A 22209-nucleotide genomic window follows, 5' to 3' on the forward strand; every position below is an offset into this window, starting at 1 on the left:
TACCAGGATGAAGCCGCTGGCATCCTTGCTGAGCTACAATGCCGAATATCCCATATGGAGAGAGATCGGTACGGCCATGCTCAAGCTCCCAGTGGTGAAAGCACAGAAGAACCGGCTTTCAGAAATGAGGCTCCCGCAAGATTGATGGCGCCCCGGTTACCTCAGCTGCATATCGCAACGTTCAGAGGTGACATCGCACAGTGCACAGGCTTTTGGGAGCAATTTGAACAAGTTGTTCATCTCATCAACGACCTGACGCCTTCCACAAAATTTTTGTTGTTACGTCGGCGTAACATGATTCGGTCGAATCATGTTACGCCGACGCTGTGGCTATGTTGAAGAGATGATTCGGCGACAAAACAACGATTATTCAGCACCATCTGACGGAACTGAGGAATCTTCCGAACGTGACAACCAACGACATCCGCGGTTTTCGAAGATTGTATGATGCCACGCAACTGAATATTCGCTGCCTTGGAGCCCTGAACGTGCCTACTCTGACATATTCAGCTATGCTCGTCGACATCTTGCAGCAGGCTCTACCACGTGACATTAGTCTCTCCTTCACTCGAGGAAAACGACACCGCGCCTTGACACAGTCATCTGACGTACGTGCTGCTCAAGTCTCTTCGTCGGGTGCACCAGCAGATGCGTCAACTGCCTCGGATGCCGAGCTGAACGACCTTTTACTGTTCATGCGGGTGGAGCTCGAAAGGAGAGAACAGCACGCACTGCCACGTCAGAGGCCTCCTTTGGACGATCGCTTGGACCGGAGGCATAGTGGCATCCCGGCGGAATCAGTTTTGCAGGCCACGTCTATCGCAAGGTTCAAATGCTTCTTCTGCCGTACTGATCAGCATGGGACGCGGAGTTGCAACGCGGATATCCCTCTGGCGGTCAAGAAGGAGCAGCTGACAAAAGATAACCGGTGCTTCTGCTGCACGTCAAGATGACATCGAGCGAAGGATTGCCGAGTCAAGCTCACCTGCAGTTCTTGCCGCGGAAGACACGCTTCAAGTATGTGCGACCCGACTTACAAGGCTACCACGACGACAACAGGAAAATCAAGAAGCACCACAGTGTGCGTTTCTTCTAACGGGACTTATTACTGCAATGAAACACTATCCATCGCACTACCAGGTAAGGACAACGCGGTGTACCTGCAGACATCCCGCACGGAATTGGCAAACAACGACAGGAGGCAATGCATTCGCGGGATTCTGGATGGAGGTAGCCAGAGGACCTTTATTCAGCATGATACAGCTCCTAAGCTTAACCTGAAGGTGGTCAGAGAGACACGCCGTTAGCACTGAATACCTTCGGAAGCACTTGCTCTTCAGCACCAGAAAAGCGGAACGTGGTTGAAACACAGCTGCGAAACAGATACAACAAGGCTGACATTCGCATAGAAGCTGTAGTCATCCCTGCCATTTGCCACGAGTTGACTGTGCCGTCAGCCAACAACACACACATTCAAGAATTAAGAGTACAAGGAAAGTTGCTCGCGAACGACTACTGGCCTAAGGACGCAGCAGACACCGGAATCAGTTTGCTAATAGGATCTGATTATCTCTGGCAAGTAATCACCGGCGAAGTCATCCGATTCCCAGACGTTCCAAGACTTGTGGCGATCGATACTATTTTCGGTTGGACAATACAAGGACCAGTCTCCCAAAAGACCTTCTTGGACTGCGGTACTCATCTGGTCAGCGTCTTGCAAGTGGATGCAGTGGAAGAATCTGCAGCGGAGATCTCATGGTCTTTCCTGAAGATAGAGTCTATGAGCATCACTTACTACAAAGAATGTCCTGATAAACATCTGCAATTTAAGCAGACAATCAAGCAGCCTGGCGGCCGAGACTCTCTAGTACTACACAACGACTTAACGTAAGCGGAGAAGGCAGAACACTTGCCCGGACTTCGAAGCAGAGTTTCTCTGTCGACGACTTGCGGCCAGGAGACGACAGTTGTGACCAAGCCTTAGGTGAGGACAACAAGGCAAAGTCAATTTTGGGCAACGCCGTAATGAACCTTCGGAAATGTGAAATAAACGACATCCAACTCCTGGGAGATTCTGAGGAAAACAAAGCGTGTCTACAAGAATGTGACAGCAGTTCCACAGCAGTTCTAGTTATGCACTGGAACACCAACGAAGGTTACTGCAACGTTCTTCAAATGCAGTAACGAAGTTGCTAGTTTCGGTCAAGGTAGACACGAAGCGGACTACACCACGAACAATTTCCAGAATATTCAGTCCCTCTCTGGCATGCTGTGCACGCTTACTCGTCGAGAATTCAATCATCGCTCATCCGGATCCCCACTTCTGTGACACATCAGCTTGTCATCGGACTACCATGAAAGATGTGATCAGGAACTACCTTCAGGACCCTCATCGTTGGGAAAGATGGAAAACGGAGTATCTCCTGAAATTCCTCCGTATGGATGCCCTCCAAGATCAAAGCGATGTATAATGTTAGACGGCGTCGAATTACTACAAGACGACAGGATGAATCTGTGTTTTTGGCAGCTAGGTCGAATATAGGAAGTGCACCCCGCTCGAGATGGACTGGTGCGGGCTTACACCATCATGACGCACGACGGAAAAGTTTTTCAAAAGACCCGCTCAAGCTCTGCATGACCTGGAAATGCCTACTATTTCTGGAGCGGGGCAGGATGTAGAAAATGATAAATAAACGCAGCCAGCCAGAAAATGCAAAGAAGAAGTAGAGAACACGTCCTATCATGGCGGCACGGTGGCTCCTGGCTCACTTTTTCTGTACCCGCGCTAATACCGTAGCATCTACACAGCGGAAGTTTGAGGCAACACCTACGGAGCAAACTCGCTGAAGCTAACGAGAGTAACCGTAGAGCAATATTTTCTGGCATAGAAAGGTTTTATAAGCATGCATACACTTTAAGTAGATTCTCTCATTAAACAAATTAAGCTGCACAATCCCGCCGCCAGTACGCCCGCCGCGATTTCTCTCATTCTGTTCGAGTACGACTTTCGTGAAGTTCTTATGCGATGGTTCCTGCAGCATTGGGAAACGTGGTGAGTCTTTTTAAAGACGATAGTCTTTCTTGGGGAACTTAAACGCAGAAATTTTGGTCTGTCTTTCTGTCTGTCTTTCTGTTTGTCGGCGCGTCCCTCGATTCAGCCACTCGGCCAAAGTTGAACCACTTGCCCAAGGGCCAGCCATCGTGAACGGCTGACTAGGTTCATACTTGTGTACATTGTTGAGCAAAAAGCAAACGTTACGCATATCTGAGGCGCAACATCACTAGGTAAGTATTAGGTGGTGTGTTTCTTTAATAGAAAATACACAGATACGTAATTCTAGAGACCCTAGTTTCTTAAGCTGCGCTGAAAATGCGACTGCGCCGAAACCTGGCTTCCTCCGTGCCCTCTGCACGAGCTCATTGTTGTGTTTCGGTTTCGGTTCAGTATTGCACTGTACGAATGCCTTGGGGCGCCGCTCTGGCATTCCTGCTTTACCCAGGCGACGTGAATATAAAAGAGTGTGTGGAGAGTACTCGTTGAGTGCGGACGTTTCTTCTGCTTCAGCGCTTCGCGCCAAACCTCGTGTTCGGGCTGGCTGGCGTCCCCGCCGGTCGCGTTGGTCACCGCCGGTCTTCGCCTGCTGCTGCGCCGGGACTATCAGCCCGCAACACAGCATTCACGTTTCCCGACGTATTGCCAGACGGCGTTCATATCTCACGCAGCGCCTCTTCTATCGTCTTTAGACGACATTTGCAGCGAAGCACGCAGATACGCGGCCAAATTTTTTTTGGTGTATTTTATTTGTCGAGCTCTATCTGTTGACTGTCCGAACATTCACAAATTCCTTGCATGCCATGTAGCTCGTGGAGCGTCGAGCTGTTAATCATACTCCGCGGACATGCAGTCATAAAATGAAATCGTGAGCCGGTTCAAGGCAGTATGGTTAGGCTAAGCAGACACAACGGACACCGACGTCGTGCGGACGCATTTGATTTTGCGCGCCGCGGTTTGATACCTAGAAAACCCGAAATGGAGGCGTGAACGTGGGACGTGTACCTAAACGCTCAATAGTTATTAACAGTCAGTGCAGCTGCCGCTGTAGCGTTTCCTGTCTAATTTACAGGCCGAATTATTTTATTTATAATAAATTATGTAATAACACCACATATAACCCAGTCCGCTACCATGTGCGTTGCGGTTCGTTCACCTGCTTGTTTACCACGTGTTGACGCAGCATCTTTGTTGTGTGTAGTCAAGATGGTTGTGTAGGTGTTCTCTGGTGTAGTCATCCATGGGTGTAGTGTTCTGTGATTGTGCTCCGTTGGCGGCGTCGCAGTGACATGTCTATTGTGCGGATATGAAGAAGTAGAGCGTAAAAAGTTCGATTGGTGAAGTGTCATCTCGTCAAAGACGGCGGCACATTGCCGAAAATGTACGAAACGTTCATATGCTGCAGACTGGCTGTGCTGCGCTCCTTCAAGGATTCAGAAATGGTACCCCATGTCTTTCTTCTGCAACTCTATTTAACTTTACTATGTCCTAATTATGCGCCTTGATATTGTGGCTTGCGAGCCTTAACATTTTCTTTGTTACACAAAGAAAATATTTCTTGTTACAAACATTTTTGTCTTTCTTCTGTCATTGTCTTCTTAATCGCAGTATAGATGCGATGAGGCGTATGTGGCACTTAGGGACCGAAAATCGACCAAAAAACCTAGTTTTCGCTGGCCATCTCTTCACATTCCTGACATCATTCTGCACCTAGTTACAAATTTTCATTGCTGCATACCGTCATCTCTCCATATCTTACTTAAAAAAATCAAAACCGTGCATCCTGCCCTTTTCCCGTGATGGAGGAGCAATATCTTTTGTTATACCTAGGTTATCATTATTTATTTTTTTTTGCTTCTAATATACATATATGCGATGTGTCATGAGGCAAATTTTGTTGTCGTACTTTCATGAGGAAATGTTATAAATCAAGGTTTTGCTTCGAGTATTAATGAGGGCTTTTAAAATCGGGCTGTGAATTGCACAACTCTCTGGAAAAATATGTTTTTATCGTAAAAGCGACATCAACGGATGCCGAAAAAAAAAAACTCTTTGCTTAATTTTTGTGGTGGGGTTCTTTTCAAACTGTGACATGTCGATAGGGCACGAATTATTATAACGAGCCTTAAGAATGGCGTCTGTTAAGAATAATGCATGGATATAATTTAAATTTTTTCAGCAGCCAAGCGACATCGGAGCCTGCCATGTCAGATTTGTCCACGAGGGAAGATGATTAATCATAATATTAGTGTTCATATCGGGGACAATAAAGTGTTATTCCATACAATTTTGTTTTCCTGCTCACCTTTGAGTGACTGTGGTGCTGCAAAAAGACAGTCAGTGCAGGGATACCTAATGGCTCAAAATGTCTACTACTTTCAGTGAGGTGCAGGATGCACGCAAATGTTTTTCTAATGTTGCAGTGCTGTGGAAGTAGCATTATTAACCATTTTTATAACTTCATTTATTGCTTCAGCAATGCTGCCTGAATGGTCTGCAGCAAGCGTGCAAACATTTCTCTAATGCTGCAATGCTGCCAAAGTAACGTTAATAAACGATGGTGTAATATTATTTAATGTTTTAGCAACGTGGCCTGAATGATTCAGCAATGTTGCAATGTTTCTTGTCAATGTTGCGGGAATGCTACTGAAGGCGGACATTATCCACGTTGTAACAACATTGAAAGGCAACATTGTGACAATGTTGCAGCAGTGTTTTGTGCTACCAGAAATTCTGGGATAGAATTCGCCATGTTTAGGGCAAGAGGGTGTGACTATCCGTACGTGTGCCCATGTAATGTGCCCGTGCGTGGTGCCAGACGGCTGCATCGTTGCGAATGAGTCCGCTCGTGCCTTGCTTTGAAAAGACAGTGCAACTGACTTTGACGTTCTAATGAGTGACCCGTGGACCGGGTGGACGAATGATCTGAGGCGGCTGCTGCGCCGAGGCGGACGCATAACCCCTCCAACTCGGACTTCAGTAGCCGGTAACGAGGAATATCGCTCGTCAGAGCTGAACGCTGCTGACGGGAAGTTACGTCCATGTAACTGTAGCAGCATCGTCTATGAAGAACACAATGGTGGCCGGCCTGCAAAGCGAGGTGGACGCGCGAGACTCGAAGTCTCAAGCGGCCAATGCCGAGCACTTTCGCGTACTCTGTTCCGCATACAAGTGCAACGCTGTAGAGGCTAGATATACTTGGAAAAACAAAAATGCGTTTATGCTAACAAATAGTTCAATGTCTTTACCGTTAGACTGTGATTTCTTTTTCAGGCTGAGTAATACATGATTTGTGCCTTAATTAGAAATAAACAAACTCTGTTATGCGGCTTTTAATGTGCTGTTTCACATCACCTGACGTTTCGTTGTTTCAGTATTTCATTTGTAGCCGGTCGCAATGCCTCACGCGCAGGCTCGTGCTCGGCTCACACGAGCATTCACAACCGCGAAAACCAAAGGAAGCGGACACGCGGATTTATACATTTTGCTGACCGAACTTCTTGCACAGCTTCAACAGCGGTGCGCTTGATGTGTGAAACTGAGTCCGCCGAGGTATCACAACAACTTGGCTGCCAGCAGCGGCCTTCCATCTGGCAAAATACACTGTATGTACTTTCTTATTTAAAAATTGTAGCGCTATATTAGACAAGGTCAAGAAGAAAAGTACATGACATGACGGACGCTAACTCCAACTATTTTTATTGAAACAACCGCACAGCATTTTATAGCAATAAATACAAGGCACGCATGCGCAATCATGAGGAACAGAGGAAGGGGTGGGATTCGTGCACGCTATCACTTTTTGTTTAGTACCTCAAATTCACTAGCACGCAGTGATATAGATGTGGTGCTGACGCACATGTCGCCTTTCTGTGAGATGAAAAACGCTTCTCATAGTTCGCGAGCTAATCTATCTTTACTTCTGCTTAGGATTTTTATTTTCTCAAGCCGTGGTTCACAGTTTCTGCAAGCGCTGCAATGTGCGGGTAGATTCTGGAACGACGCTGACTCATCGCCTAGCGACCGTTCATGTTCCTTGGCGCGCTGGTTGATGCAGCGCCCAGTCTGACCTACGTAAACCTTGCCACATGAAAGGGGGATCTCGTAGACCACACCCGTGGCACACCGCACATACGGTTTGGCGTGTTTCGTTCCACAGCTCCAAATTCACTAGCATTGCGTGCTAGTGAATTCGAGGTACTAAACAAAAAGTGATAGCGTGCACGAATCCCACCCCTTCCTCCGTTCCTCATGATTGCGCATGCGTGCCTTGTATTTATTGCTATAAAATGCTGTGCGGTTGTTTCAATGAAAATAGTTGGAGTTAGCGCCCGTCCTGTCATGCAATTTTCTTCTTGTCCTCGTCTAATATAGCGCTACAATTTTTAAAGAAGAATGTATCACCAACTAGCCCCGCAACGTGTTTTATTAACTGTATGTACTTACTATGTCGGTGGCTTGGCGTCATTGCTGCCCGCGCTATGATGTCCTGACTCCAGCGGCTACATCAACAGACTGCGAGTTTCATTCCGCACGCTTCGTGGCCCTGAACCGCGCTGCCAGCAACATACTTCCCATTTTCCTGCAAAGCTGGCAATGTCGGAATTCAAGGTTGCCAGCGTCAAGTACGGAAGCCACTGCAACGCGCCTTATGCGTCATCCATCGCGGGGACGAGCATTTTACATAAACATCCACGGCATGCCTGCACGGCCTAGCGCTTCCACGACCATAATGACATTGACACATGCACTGTGCATAAATATGCGACACGTGTGTGTGTTTACATCGGTCTGTTGCACATACCTTTCCGTTCTCGTCGCGGTAGCCTAGTGGGTGACACAACGGAACACAGCACCTTCCAACCGTCTTTAGCAACACGTTTCCAGCACAGTTCACAACGCGGGGCTGACTGCCACGCTAACGAAACGTCGCGCACCGGCAATCGCAGTAGGTAGTCACCCTAGTCGCAGACAGTGTCATCTGCTGCGGCGCCCTAAACATGGCGGCTCGGAGTAGTTCGCGTGAAGGGCGCTTGGGGCGCCCTTTTACGAAAAGGGTCTATTAACACCAGTCATCGACTGTAAATGTTTATTGCCGGTATTCGATACACCAGACATGTTAATCGGCGAAACGGTAGGCATGTCGCCTGCAATAACAGAGTGCGACTTAACCGCATAGCTGTGGTTGCTAGATAGACCTATGCGCAACTGTGTTACCTAAAGGTAGCATATACAGTAATCTAGATACATTTAGCTTAATTTCTTGGTAAGTAGGGCACTGATGTTGATATTATTGCCGTTTTAGACGTTGTCATACATTGAGCTTTCACTCTGACATAAATTGTTATTTGCCTTTAGGAACGTGCAGAAAGAAAACACAGGTGCTGGAGCCACTTTACCGGTCTCTGAATACTGCCAACGGGCAAGTCGCTGTCTTGTTTTACATGAGAAAAGTCGTGAGCGTAAAAGCTTAGAAAATGCGTTAAATAAGAGTGTCCCGGATAACTCTAGCCAAAGTTTTAAAATATGCCGACGTACTCTATGACGACGCATTCGAGTGTATGGTGCTTACAATTGCATGGAGTGAGCCATACTAATAAATGCGAAGCATTTCTTGGCGAACTTCTGCGACTGAGCGCATACATACATACATACATACATACATACATACATACATACATACATACATACATACATACATACATACATACATACATACATACATACATACATACATACATACATCTGTAGCAAGGCTCAATAAGCGCCACGTCACCGTTTGTATCTTTTAGTGCACATGCCTGGCGGCGGCCCTAGTTGTGTATATATACTCGTTCTTCCGGCAATGAAGTTCATTGCCTGAAGCCGACTCGCATACATGGTGGCAGCGGATTCCCGGCACTATGTCGGGTCCGTCAACCCTGCTTTTCCCACCCAAACCACTGGACCCGTCGACAGACGCATGGCTTGCATGGGAGACATGGAAAAGTGAGTTCACTTTGTTCTCCACCGCTACCCAGTTGAGAAAGCAGCCTAAAAAAGTACAAGCAGCAACGTTACTCCTAACAGTCGGCGAAGAAGGCAGGAAGGCTTAGAACATCTTCAAATTCGAAGATGATGCAGAAAAGAACAACGTCGAGACGTTGCTCGAAAAATTTGAGGAATTCTGCTTAGGATCCGCTGAGGAATGAATTCAGCTTAGGATAAAAAAACCAAAGGCCAGGGGAGTGTTTCAATGACTGGCTAACCAATTCCCGGCTTTTAGCGAAGAACTGAGAGTTCGGGGACCTAGAAGACAGTTTGCTTCGCAGCCGGATTATTCTGGGATTGAGAGATAAACGCTTGCACGAAAAGCTTATCGCCGACAATCCGTCGCACAGCAGGGCCCTCGAAATGTGCGCGCCCAAGAGCATGGGAAGGAGCAGTTTAAGGAAATCAGTAAGGACGGCTGGTTCAATAGGCGCACTACAACAGCGCTTGGTGACAAGTATAGAAACTTAAAAAAGTATGGCCATCTTCCAAAAGTCGAGAGACGTGTGTGGGACATGCTTAATGCTGGTGTGGATCGCCTGAAGGAACTGCGTGCTCTATATGATCGGCAGCGGCTACAGCGAGATACGTCACCAACAGAAGACAAGCTGCTGCATGGCAAGCAGAGTCCTGCGAGCCAGCCAAAGGAGTCGGGAGGATTCCTGCAAGTACGCTGCCCTTCCGACGGGGACAGCACATCTACGTCGTCGGACGACGATGCCTCTGTGGAGCCATTGCAAAAACATGGCTGAGCCTCGTGGAGCAGTCTTGCCCAAGACGGTGTGCAGCAGCCCCTGTGGGCCGTCTATGTCGCAAGCACATCCGTCTGCCCAAAGCCGACGGAATTCAGGTTCCGAGACAGATGTTGCAGGAAGTTGTCCCGACCAAGTTAGAGAAGCCGCAAAGAGTGCCCTTCACGCCGCTGGAAGAGGAGGCACCTGTGGCTGGAGTTCTGACGTTTGGCAAAGGGAACAGTTGTACCCAGCAGCTCAACCTTTCGCAGAAGTCTTCAGTGGACTGGGAAAGCTGAAAGGCGAAGGGTACGCAATGAAGTTAAAGCCCGGAGCCGTTGGAGTCGTCGTGCCAGCCAGACAAGTTCCCATGGCCCTTCAGGAAAGAGTCAAGGAAGAGCTCAAGCGCATGGAAGAACACGACGTGATAACGACGGCAAGGGGTGCAACGGAATGGTCAAGTCACATGGTCACTGTCGTTAAGAAAGATAAAGTACGCATCTGCCTAGATCCCATCGAGCTCAACAGAGCACTTTTGGGGGAGAACTATCCTATGCCTACACTCGGAGACGTTGTGCCAAAGCTTGCTAGAGCCAAACTTTTTTCGACATTAGACGCAGCTTCAGTGTTTTCGCAGATAAAGTTGAATGACTCTAGCTTCAAACTTTGCACAATGAGTACATCGTACGGACGCTACCGCTTTCTCCGCATGCCCTTCGGTATTGCCTCAGAACCAGAAATATTCCAAGCAGCGATGCATCGTGTCCTAGAAGGTCTCTCAAATGTAGCGGTAGTAATGGATGACATTCTTGTCTGGGGAAATACTAAGCAAGAACATGACTACAATTTGCAGCGCCTTCTAGCGCGCTGCCGCGAACAGAATCTTCGACTAAACCTAAAAAAGTGTTTCTTTTTGCAGACAGAGGTTCGCTACCTTGGGCACTTGCTCACTGCGGAAGGCTTGCGTGTGGACCCCCAACGTGTACAGGACATTTTAGAAATGCCGACACCAAAGAACTGTAAGGAGCTACAAGTCTTTTTTGGGCACAATGAATTTGTACAGCGCTTTATCCCATACATGTCCCAGGTCACAGCACCACTTCGTACTTTGCTGCGGAAAGACACTGCATGGGTCTGGAAGGAGGTACAGCAAGAAAGTTTTCTTAGACTGCGTGAGGCTCTGATACAAGCGCCAGTCCTCCGGTATTTTGATTCCAGTAAATCGGTGACCTTATCGATGGATGCGATCCAGCAGGGGGTGGGCGCTGTCCTAATTCAGGATGCGCAGCCCGTCGCATTTTCGTCACGGACACTTACCGAAGCGCAGACAAGATACGCACAGATAGAAAAGGAAACACTTGCTATTGTATATGGGTGCACTAAATTTGAAGGCTACATATTCGGACAGCATGCAGTCACTGTGGAAAGTGACCACCGCCCCTTAGTGGCAATATTCAGTAAGCCGTTGTACGTTTACAGCAAGCTCACTACGTTTACAACGCTTGCGCCTTGCTCTACGACGTTACCCCATCCAGGTGACCTACAAACCGAGCAAAGAACGATTCCTAGCTGATGCTTTGTCAAGGTTTCCGAGCAAAGTATGCATGCCAGAAGACGAGCAGTTTCAGGTCAATGTTCTTCAATGCATTTCAGCCTCTGAACGTGCGCTGCAAACTTGCCTCAAGCCACCAATGAGGACGCAACCCTGGGCAAGCTCCGCGAATATGCAAGTACAGCATGGCCGCTTCACAAGCAAGACGTCCCCGAGCCACTTCGGACGTACTGGGAGTACCGGGACGAGATACACGAACAGGACGGCCTCGTATTCCGGAGTAACAAGGTAATCGTGCCACAATCGAATACATCAGAAACGATGAGTACTCTTCACTCAGCGCATGTGGGAGTCGAAAAAAAAAATGAAGGCTAGGGCAAGGAACGTGATGTTTTGGCCGAATATGTCGGGAAACATCGAGCAGTTCTGCAAAGCTTGCACAGTATGCCAAAAGCATAAACCTCAAAATCCTAAGATGCCACTTTTGAGTCACGAGGTACCCTCGCTACCATGGCAAGTTGTTGGCATAGATTGGTTCTCTTTCGAAGGCCGAGAGTTCGCCGTCATTGACGACTTCTACTCGTTCTTCATTGAAATACGAGAGTTTCGGACGACAACGGCGAGCTCGCTTAAAAGAGTGTTCAGAATTTTTTCCGTCCATGGCTTGCCAATAAAGTTGTGTAGTGATAATGGCCCGCCTTTTAGCAGTCATGAGTTCAAGGAGTTTCTGAACACTTTGGGCATTGCTCACGTAAACTCAAGCCCCTACCTCCCGCGGTCAAACGGCATGATGGAAAGAGCGGTACAGGAGGCAAAAAAGCGTTTGAAAAAGTGCTCATTGAAAATGCCCGTGTTTCAAATGGCTTTGCTTGAGTGGCGCAATACTCCACGTGATGATGTGCTCCAGTCCAGAACCGGTAGCCCTGGCGGCATGGCCGGGTAACGATACCCACTGGTAACGCTAAAGAGCGGAATGTTCTGCTTAAAGGCCAACTCCGGCGATTTTTTGAGGTCGATGGATCTCAGTGAAATTCGCTGGGTACGTTCCTTTGCACGTTTCCGTCATTTATGCCAAATTACAGGCTTGAGACATGCGCAGATTGTTTGCAAATGAATTTTAAATATTGTCTGCAAACGCCCTCCTGGTTTCCCACAATTATTGGCAACATTGCGTCTGTGACGTCAGTGTTGGCAAGGCGGCGGAAGTGACGCAGCCGAGGGCACCGCTAACTTCGGCGCTTAGGCCGCTACAGCGAGCGTCTGCTGTGCACAAGGCGACAGACAGCGTTGGTTTGGCCGGCGCTTCGCTGGTCGTCCCGGCTGTCACAGTTTTCATACTCCGCGCCGGCGTGACCGGCATGCCTTGCACGACTTCCGTTTCGTTCGTAACAACGTCTATGTCATACGTAGACAGTACACTCGGTTGGGTTTCGGTTTCGGTGTTGCGTTTTTTTTGCTTATTTAAAATTATTCTCCAATTTGCCGAGTATTTCTACTATCGGGCCCGTAACAGGAGCGTCTCAGGAACATAAAAGCACCATTACTTTGACATGGCCAAAAAATCGCCGGAGTTGGCCTTTAACGAGAAAGTTCTTGCACGTTGTACAAACCCGCGTCACGGTTTTACCCCACTGAGGCGCCGCCACTAAACTCAACGTTTCACGCATGGCACTACTTAGCGGCGTCAAGTCTTTCATGTGCCATAGTCTTTCACACACGTCGCACACGTATCCAAACGGATTGTTTACGAAGTCCGTCTCGAAGGTCCGAGTCGCACTGGCGCTTTCGCTAAGTTTCACAGTATAGGTAGTCGATCGGCGAGCCTTGACGTCATCGAGGGCGTCTTGTTGCTGCTGCAGAGGTGGTCGGGCACATCGCTCAGCATCCTGGTGACGCCGCTTTGCTAGACGTTCCACCCTTTCCTCCAGTGTCTCCGCCGCACTTTTAGGCTTCTTCTGTTCATTCTTCGTACGCTGAACCGCTAATTGCCAGGCAACTACTTCGGGATCCGATGAGATAAGCTTCTCGGCTCTTCTGCGCCGTTGAGCAGCATTCGCGCTCTCCTTCTCCATGGCGTTACCCAACTGCAAACGCCAGTCAGAGGCGCTATCAAGCGGCACCAGCGCATTGTCAGACGGCGACTGCACATCGAAGGCGAACAGCTGCGCGCGCCAAGGCTACGACGTCACCCCTCTCGAATGCGAGGAGCAGCGAGTCGCGCGCGCCGGCGCCAGTCTACCGTGGCGTCGTAGCGCCATTTCTCCTGCTCTATACCACCAGCAGGTGTGAGCCGCGCGCGGCGGTGGCAGAGAGCGCGCGTGAGATGCCGGCTCTGCACTCATCCTCGTGCATGCGCAGCACGGCTCATGATGACCCACGCGAAATCGTCTCCGGCTAGGCAAGTGTAGCTAACGCCACTAACGCTACAAAACAGAGTGCGACATCACCGCATACCTGTGGTCGCTAGCCAGACCTACACTCTAAGAAAAAAAAGAGTATGCGTGACTCTTTTCGGAGAGTTCTGACTTGCCACGTATAGGACTCTCTTTAAATAGTCGCGGTGACTCTCTTGGTGGGTCAGGGTCGGCTCGCTCTAGGAGAGTCCCCTGACCCTCTAGGAAGAGTGGAAAGACTTTCATCGGGAGGATCACGTTACCACTTATAGGGAGTCAGACGACTCTTGCCGGTAACGCTCCTAGGGGGGTCAAGGGACCCACACCGACGCATCAAGCGACTCCACAAGTGCTTTAAGCTACTCATTTGACCCTTGCCCTACTTTTGCGCGACTACTGTTGAAAACGGTGGAGTATTCATTTTAAACAAGTCCAATACTTGCCGTTCTGCCCAGCGACTGCAAAAAAAGAATATTTCAGTTTTAGCATTATTTTAATAAAACTCGTCAAAACAACACATATTTTCCAGCAAAGTTATATGGAAAGCGCAAAAAGGTGGTCTGTGATTTCCAATTAAGAAGTTTGGGTATTCCTCATTTACATGCTTCTACGAGTATAGCCAACTAAAAATGTGTGACTGTGATGTGCACAGTGTCATATGGTGCTAAATAAACAGCAGAAATCGCCATCATGTTTCCATATTTATTCCTTATGATTAAGAATAAATCGAAGTGGTGACGGCTTGAGGCATCAGACTTGTGGCTTGCTAGGTTGTCGCTCCTGTCCAGCGTGAGCACCATGAAAAACGGTATCTGAAAAGCAGAACGTCATATTATGATGAGAAAATGAAACTGCAGCAAAGGTTTGCAAAACCTACACAATAAGTGGTTCACACAGACATAATAAAGGCTAACAACAAAACAACAAAGCACATCCTCCGGCAGTTAGGGGCATGCCGTGAGCGGTTATTGACCGCATGTTTTACAAACGTAATCCATCCTTAAATACTCAGATAAACAGATGCGGCTACGAGGGCCCGATCGACACCCAGCGCGTGCGTACGCCGTCTAAGTTGAGATCAGACATGTAATATGCTAGAATTAGCGCACATAACTCCCACAATCACGTACAGTCACTCGATTCTGTTATAACGCCCAACGTCATCGCAGTGTATGCAAACCACGAAGACAGCAAACAGAAACGAGGAAAAAGAGTGCACGGCGGCGGCCGCAACAACGCGCGCCGTCGAAAGTCTAGAGCTTTTTCACTTTACCGGCGAGGCGTGTCCAACTTGAATGACTACCGCGTACGTTCTGGAAGCCACCGTACTATACCTGCACCTCAAACTACCGTCTTTAAGCCAACAAGAACCATTATATATAGACGTCAGACTCTGCCCAGGCGGCGCTGCGAAAAACACCGCCACCAGCGCCCTCATCGTAGCCCTGGCACTAACTGGGTAGTGCAAAGAGAGCCGCCCGCAAGCGAATGTGCATAGGCTGCAATATAACACTCCTCTTTCGTTGCTGTCGAGGCGCGGTTTCCTGAAAATCAAGGACCTGGAAAGCTTCTTCCGCCAATCCACGCTTCGGAAACAAAGGAAGCTGATCAAAGCGAACCGCGAGTACAATGCAAAATAAGTTTTAGTTATTCCCGCGCGCTGCAACTCGCAAGTACAAGCGAGCATCACACGACACCGAGTTCGAGGCAAGCCCTCCGACATCCCTTCTCTAGAGCCTAAATGCGTTAAAATTGGGTATATACCTATACCACAGCGATAAAGTACCTACATACACGATCAATTTACTAAGCTATGCATCTTACGATCAGTGGTAGAAAACTCGGTTTATCAGGGGCGAATGGCTCCGGCGATTTCGCCTTTTCAGTTGTATTTTCCCTTAATTCATCTCTCGCTTCCTGTGCATTGGAGTGTTTTATTACGCATCCTCAAATGGTCTCTTGATGGTCGTCTTCCGTTTGTATGTACTGCAAATGGGGATACGTGCGTGTCCACTTTCGCGGGGTACAATCAAAGGCAAAACCATGGCCTCCGAGATAGCTACGGCAACCGCGGAGGACACGGGCGAAACAAACCTGAATGGGGTAACGACCAACATTCTGCGATTTACTTGTATGACGCACGTGGTGTTAGCTAGTTAGAACCAGAACTCTGAGCCTTCAAAACGTACATACGTCCGCGATGCTGTGTTGTGACGACCAACTCGTCGCGGTGTGCGTATCACGCGTCTCCAGTCTGCCTCTATAGCTGCTCACTTCGTGTTACACGACAAACACCGCGGTCAGAGCCTCTGCTGAGCTTCATAGTCAAGGTTACCACGGTTTTGCATCAGGGCTACGTAAAACAACAGCAGAGCCACACATTCATGCCACCGGCTGTGGAGAACGCGGGTACTTCGCTTACCCAACACGCTCGCAACGGCCCGTATCCAGCGCTCTCGCCTTTCTTCTTCGTACGACAACTATGGAAATCGGTAAAACTGAACGTTGTTATTCAGTTTTTTACGTCCGTGGCAATTCACAACGCAACAGTGCGTCTTTTGCGGAGTTTCTTCGTAGCGTGCGGAGGGCTCTCGTCTGCTGCTGTTTTCGCCTTCGTTCAGGCGAGTGATCCAGCAAGCACTTCACGACGGCTCAGTGGCGCGTCCAACTAGCGGAGAGCAATTCACAGCTCTCGTTCTGAGTGCTAAATGCGCGCACACACGCGATATTAAGCTCAATCGTTGTTTCGCACTCGCTAGTTGCACCTGGTCCCATAGCAAACTGTGCGAGAGAGTCGGTCTATGCACTACTCAATACTTCTCCGACAGGTGGCGCCACACATCTTGGAAACACCAGAGTCTGACGTCTATATAGTGCGTCTGAGCGTTCTGTACACAGGCTTTTTTTTTTTTTTCACGTTCCCACGCGCGGAAGCACGCTGCACACTCAAGGTCGATGGAAATGTTATTATGAAGTAGACTAAAGTGCATCTCAAAACGACATCTTGCACCTTCAGTAGTGCAGACACAACGTACGATCAGCAAGAAATGACCCTCGATAATTGTTCGCATAGCTCACTTTATGGGAGCTTGTACAGCAACGCGCATAACGGTGGTAACTCGTTAACTGACAGCTTTAGTTGGGCATCCGCAACATCCCCGCGGACGCAGGCTGCTGTTGGAAATGGCTGGCAGATAACTTCAGCAAGGCTGCTGCGTACGCCCAGCTAAAGCTGCATAATTAGTACCTACGAAAGCAGTACACTCACCGTTAACTGGCGCCCGTTGTTGGTATCCGCAGCTCCATGAATATTCCGCCCTCCAAGCGTCACTTCGTGCACGGAGCCGGCGTCAACGCCACCGAAGACGCGCAACCAACGCAACCACGCAACGCATTCCAATAGACGAGGAGACAGAGATTGAGACGACCGAGAGAGGAGAGCGGCGCGCCACCCCGGCGCCAACCCCGTCTGCGTCGGCGAGCAAAGCGACACAAGGGCGCCAAAGGGCAAGTGCGCGATATGTATGGCGTATACGGCGGCTCTTCCGTATACCGAAGCCAATCGAAACGCGCTTCAGGAGAGTCCTGTGACTCCTTTCAATATGCTAACTCTTTTTCTCTGCCTGTACCTTCCAAAAGGGGTCAGATGGACACCCGAAGAGAGTCACGGTTCCATGACCCTCTTTTGACTCTCTTTTTTCTTAGAGTGTATGCGCAACTCTGCTACCTAAAGGTAGCATATACAGTAACTGTAGATACATTTAGCTTAATTTCTCGGTAAGTAGGGCACTGCTGTTGATAATATTGCCGTTTTAGACGTTGTCATATATGTACCTTTCACTCTCACATAAATTATTTGCCTTTAGTGTCCTTTTAACGTGCAAAAAGAAAACAGAGGTGCTGGAGCCGGTTTACCGGTCGCTGAAAACTGCCAACGGGCAAGTCGCTGTCTTGTTTTACATGAAAGAAGTCGTGAGCGCAAAAGCTTAGAAAATGCCAGAAATAAGAGTATCCCGGCTAACTCTAGCGAGAGTTTTAAAATATGCCGACGTACTCTATGGCGACGCATTCGAGTGTATAGTGCTTACAATTGCATGAAGTAAGTCATAATATTAAATGCGAAACATTTATTGGCGAACGTCTGCGACTTTGAGCGTATCTATCCATCTATCTATCCATCTATCTGTAGCAAGGCTCAATAAGCGCCACGTCACTGTTTGCATGTTTTAGTGCACATGCCTGGCGGCGGCGCTAGTTGTGTATATATACTCGTTCTTGTTCCGGCAATAAAGTTGTTCATTGCCTGAAGCCGACTCGCGCACACAGTGGCAGCGGATTCCCATCACTATATCGGGTCCGTCAAGCCTGCTTCCCCCACCCGAACCACTGGACCCGTTGACAGACGCATGGCTTGCATGGAAAAGTGAGTTCCCTTTGTTCTCCACCGCTACCCAGTTGAGAAAGCAGCCTAAAGAAGTACAAGCAGCAACGTTACTCCTAACAGTCGGCGAAGAAGGCAGGAAGGCTTACAACATCTTCAAATTCGAAGATGATGCAGACAAGGACAACGTCGAGACGTTTCTCGAAAAATTTGAGGAATTCTACAATAGTGACTAACTTGACGTTTAATGAATTCCGCTTCGGATCAAGAAACCAAATTCCAGGGGAGTATTTCAATGACTGGCTAACCGATCTCCGGCTTTTACCGAAGAACTGCGACTTCGAGGACCTAGAAGACCGTTTGCTTCGCAGCCGGATTATTCTGGGATTGAGAGATAAACGCTTGCAAGAAAAGCTTATCGCCGAGAATCCGTCGTACAGCAGGGCCGTCGAAATGTGTCGCGCCCAAGAGCATGGGAAGGAGCAGTTTAAGGAAATCAGTGAGGACGGCTGGTTCAATGGGCGCCGTACATCAGCGCTGCAGTGACAAGTATAGAAACTTGAAAAAGTATGGCCATCTTCCGAAAGTCGAGAGACGTGTGTGGGACATGCTTAATGCTGGTGTGGATCCCCTGAAGGAACTGCTTGCCCTATATGATCGGCAGCGGCTACAGCGAGATACGTCACCGACACAAGCCAAGCTGCTGCATGGCACGCAGAGTCCTGCGAGCCAGCCAAAGGAGTCGGGAGGATCCCTGCCAGTACGCTGTCCTTCCGACGGGGACAGCACATCTACGTCGTCGGACGACGATGCCTCTGTGGAGCTATTGCAAAAACATGGCTGAGCCTCGAGGAGCAGTCTTGCCCAAGACGGTGTGCAGCAGCCCCCGTGGGCCGTCTATGTCGCAAGCACATCCGTCTGCCCAAAGCCGACGGTATTCAGGTTCCGAGACAGATGTTGCAGGAAGTTGTCCCGACCAAGTTAGAGAAGCCGCAAAGAGTGCCCTTCACGCCGCTGGAGAGGAGGCGCTTGTGGCTGCAGTTCTGAAGTTTGGCAAAGGGAACAGTGGTACCCAGCAGCTCAACCTTTCGCAGAAGTCTTCAGTGGACTGGGAAAGCTGAAAGGCGAAGGGTACGCGATGAAGAAAGCCCGGAGCCGTTGGAGTCGTCGTGCCAGCCAGACGAGTTCCCGTGGCCCTTCAGGAAAGAGTCAGGGAAGAGCTCAAGCGCATGGAAGAACAAGACGTGATAACTAAGGTAAGGGGTCCAACGGAATGGTCAAGTCACATGATCACTGTAGTTAAGAAAGGTAAAGTACGCAATTTCCTAGATCCCATCGAGCTCAACAAAGTACTTTTGGGGGAGAACTATCCTATGCCTACACTCGGAGACGTTGTGCCAAAGCTTGCTAGAGCCAAACTTTTTTCGACATTAGACGCAGCTTCAGGGTTTTCGCAGATAAAGTTGAATGACTCTAGCTTCAAACTTTGCACAATGAGTACATCGTACGGACGCTACCGCTTTCTCCGCATGCCCTTCGGTATTGCCTCAGAACCAGAAATATTCGAAGCAGCGATGCATCGTGTCCTAGAAGGTCTCTCAAATGCAGCGGTAGTAATGGATGACATTCTTGTATGGGGAAATACTAAGCAAGAACATGACTACAATTTGCAGCTCCTTCTAGCACACTGCCGCTAACAGAATCATCGACTAAACCTAAATAAGTGTTTCTTTTTGCAGAGAGAGGTTCGCTATCTTGGGCACTTGCTCACTGCCGAAGGCTTGCATGTGGACCCCCAACGTGTAAAGGACATTTTAGAAATGCCGACACCAAAGAACTGTAAGGAGCTACAAGTCTTTTTTGGGCACAATGAATTTGTACAGCGCTTTATCCCATACATGTCCGAGGTCACAGCACCACTTCGTACTTTGCTGCGGAAAGACACTGCATGGGTCTGGACGGAGGTGCAGCAAGAAAGTTTTCTTAGACTGCGTGAGGCTCTGATACAAGCGCCAGTCCTCCGGTATTTTGATTCCAGTAAACCGGTGACCTTATCGGTGGATGCGATCCAGCTGGGGGTGGGCGCTGTCCTAATGCAGGATGCGCAGCCAGTCGCATTTTCGTCACGGACACTTACCGAAGCGCAGACAAGATACGCACAGATAGAAAAGGAAACACTTGCTATTGTACATGGGTGCACTAAATTTGAAGACGACATATTCGGACAGCATGCAGTCACTGTGGAAAGTGACCACCGCCCCTTAGTGGCAATATTCAGTAAGCCGTTTACGTTTACAGTAAGCCCACTACGTTTACAACGCATGCGCCTTGCTCTACAACGTTACCCCATCAACGTGACTTACAAACAGAGCAAAGAACGATTCCTAGCTGATGCTTTGTCAAGATTCCGAGCAAAGTATGTATGCCAGAAGACGAGCAGTTTCAGGTCAATGTTCTTCAATGCATTTCAGCCTCTGAACGTGCGCTGCAAGACTTGCCTCAAGCCACCAATGAGGACGCAACCCTGGGCAAGCTCCGCGAATATGCAAGTACAGCATGGCCGCTTCACAAGCAAGACGTCCCCGAGCCACTTCGGACGTACTGGGAGTACCGGGACGAGATACACGAACAGGACGGTCTCGTATTCCGGAGTAACAAGGTAATCGTGCCACAATCGAAGACATCAGAAATGATGAGTACTCTTCACTCAGCGCATGTGGGAGTCGAAAAAAAATGAAGGCTAGGGCAAGGAACGTGATGTTTTGGCCGAATATGTCGGGCAACATCGAGCAGTTCTGCAAAGCTTGCAAAGTATGCCAAAAGCATAAACCTCAAAATCCTAAGATGCCACTTTTGAGTCACGAGGTACCCTCGCTACCAGGGCAAGTTGTTGGCATAGATTTGTTCTCTTTCGAAGGCCGAGAGTTCACCGTCATTGACGACTTCTACTCGTTCTTCATTGAAATACGAGAGTTTCGTATGACAACGGCGAGCGCGCTTAAAACATAGTGTTCAGAATTTTTTTCCGTCCATGGCTTGCCAATAAAGTTGTGCAGTGATAATGGCCCGCCTTTTAGCAGTCATGAGTTCAAGGAGTTTCTGAACACTTTGGGCGTTGCTCACGTAAACTCAAGCCCCTACCTCCCGCGGTCAAACGGAATGATGGAAAGAGCGGTACAGGAGGCAAAAAAAGCTTTTGAAAAAGTGCTCATTGAAAATGCCCGTGTTTCAAATGGCTTTGCTTGAGTTGCGCAATACTCCACGTGATGATGTGCTCTATTCCCCTGTGCAGAGGCTGATGTGACGCCATACTAGAACTCTGCTACCGGTGCCTACCAGCCATTTGGAGCCGAGGAACATCCCACCGAAAGTGGTACAGTGCCGCCTTCAAGAAATACAACGACAGAAGACCTACTGCAACCGCGGTAGCAGAACACTACCGACTGTGAAGCCAGGCCAGCAGGTCACCGTATATGATACAAACCAGCGGACCTGGGCACCTGCAGTCTTCATTAGACCGATCGGGGAACCCCGCTCGGCCATCGTTAAAACAGAAGACGGCCGGGAATTTCGGCGCACAAGAGAGCACCTCCGCTTATTAGAACCGCAACCAGAATCAAACCAGCCGGAAGCGAGCCTTGTCCCTCCACATGGGACGTCCTCAACCGCCCCTACAGAACTACGGCGAAGCACAAGGCAACGACGCGAGCCTTGTCGGTACCCTCTACCTGAGAGACGCTAAACAGGTGTTAACTGCCCCGTAAAAGGGAAGATGCGGCAAGGCTCAATGAGCGCCACGTCACTGTTTGTATCTTTTAGTGCGCATGCCTGGCAGCGGCGCTAGTTGTGTTTATATACTTGTTCCTGTTCTGGCAATAAAGTTGTTCATTGCCTGAAGCCTACTCGAGCGTGCGCGCGCGCGCGCGCGCACACACACACACACACACACACACACACACACACACACACACACACACACACACACACACACACACACACACACTCTATCTATCTATCTATCTATCTATCTATCTATCTATCTATCTATCTATCTATCTATCTATCTATCT

The 22209-nt window shown here is 48.9% G+C and overlaps 1 protein-coding gene across 1 annotated transcript; it reads left to right on the forward strand.

Annotated features, from left to right (window-relative positions):
• Nucleotides 1-19289: 19289 nt before the first annotated feature.
• LOC125757212 (uncharacterized) lies at nucleotides 19290-21725 on the forward strand. The gene is made up of 3 exons (XM_049412581.1): nucleotides 19290-19395; nucleotides 19879-19978; nucleotides 20611-21725. Exons 1-3 carry the CDS (start codon nucleotides 19369-19371, stop codon nucleotides 20874-20876), a joined length of 393 nt encoding a protein of 130 aa, XP_049268538.1. The 5' UTR covers nucleotides 19290-19368; the 3' UTR covers nucleotides 20877-21725.
• Nucleotides 21726-22209: the final 484 nt, after the last annotated feature.

Source organism: Rhipicephalus sanguineus, chromosome 2, assembly GCF_013339695.2.
Source record: "Rhipicephalus sanguineus isolate Rsan-2018 chromosome 2, BIME_Rsan_1.4, whole genome shotgun sequence".
NCBI classification, from domain to species: Eukaryota; Metazoa; Arthropoda; class Arachnida; order Ixodida; family Ixodidae; genus Rhipicephalus; species Rhipicephalus sanguineus.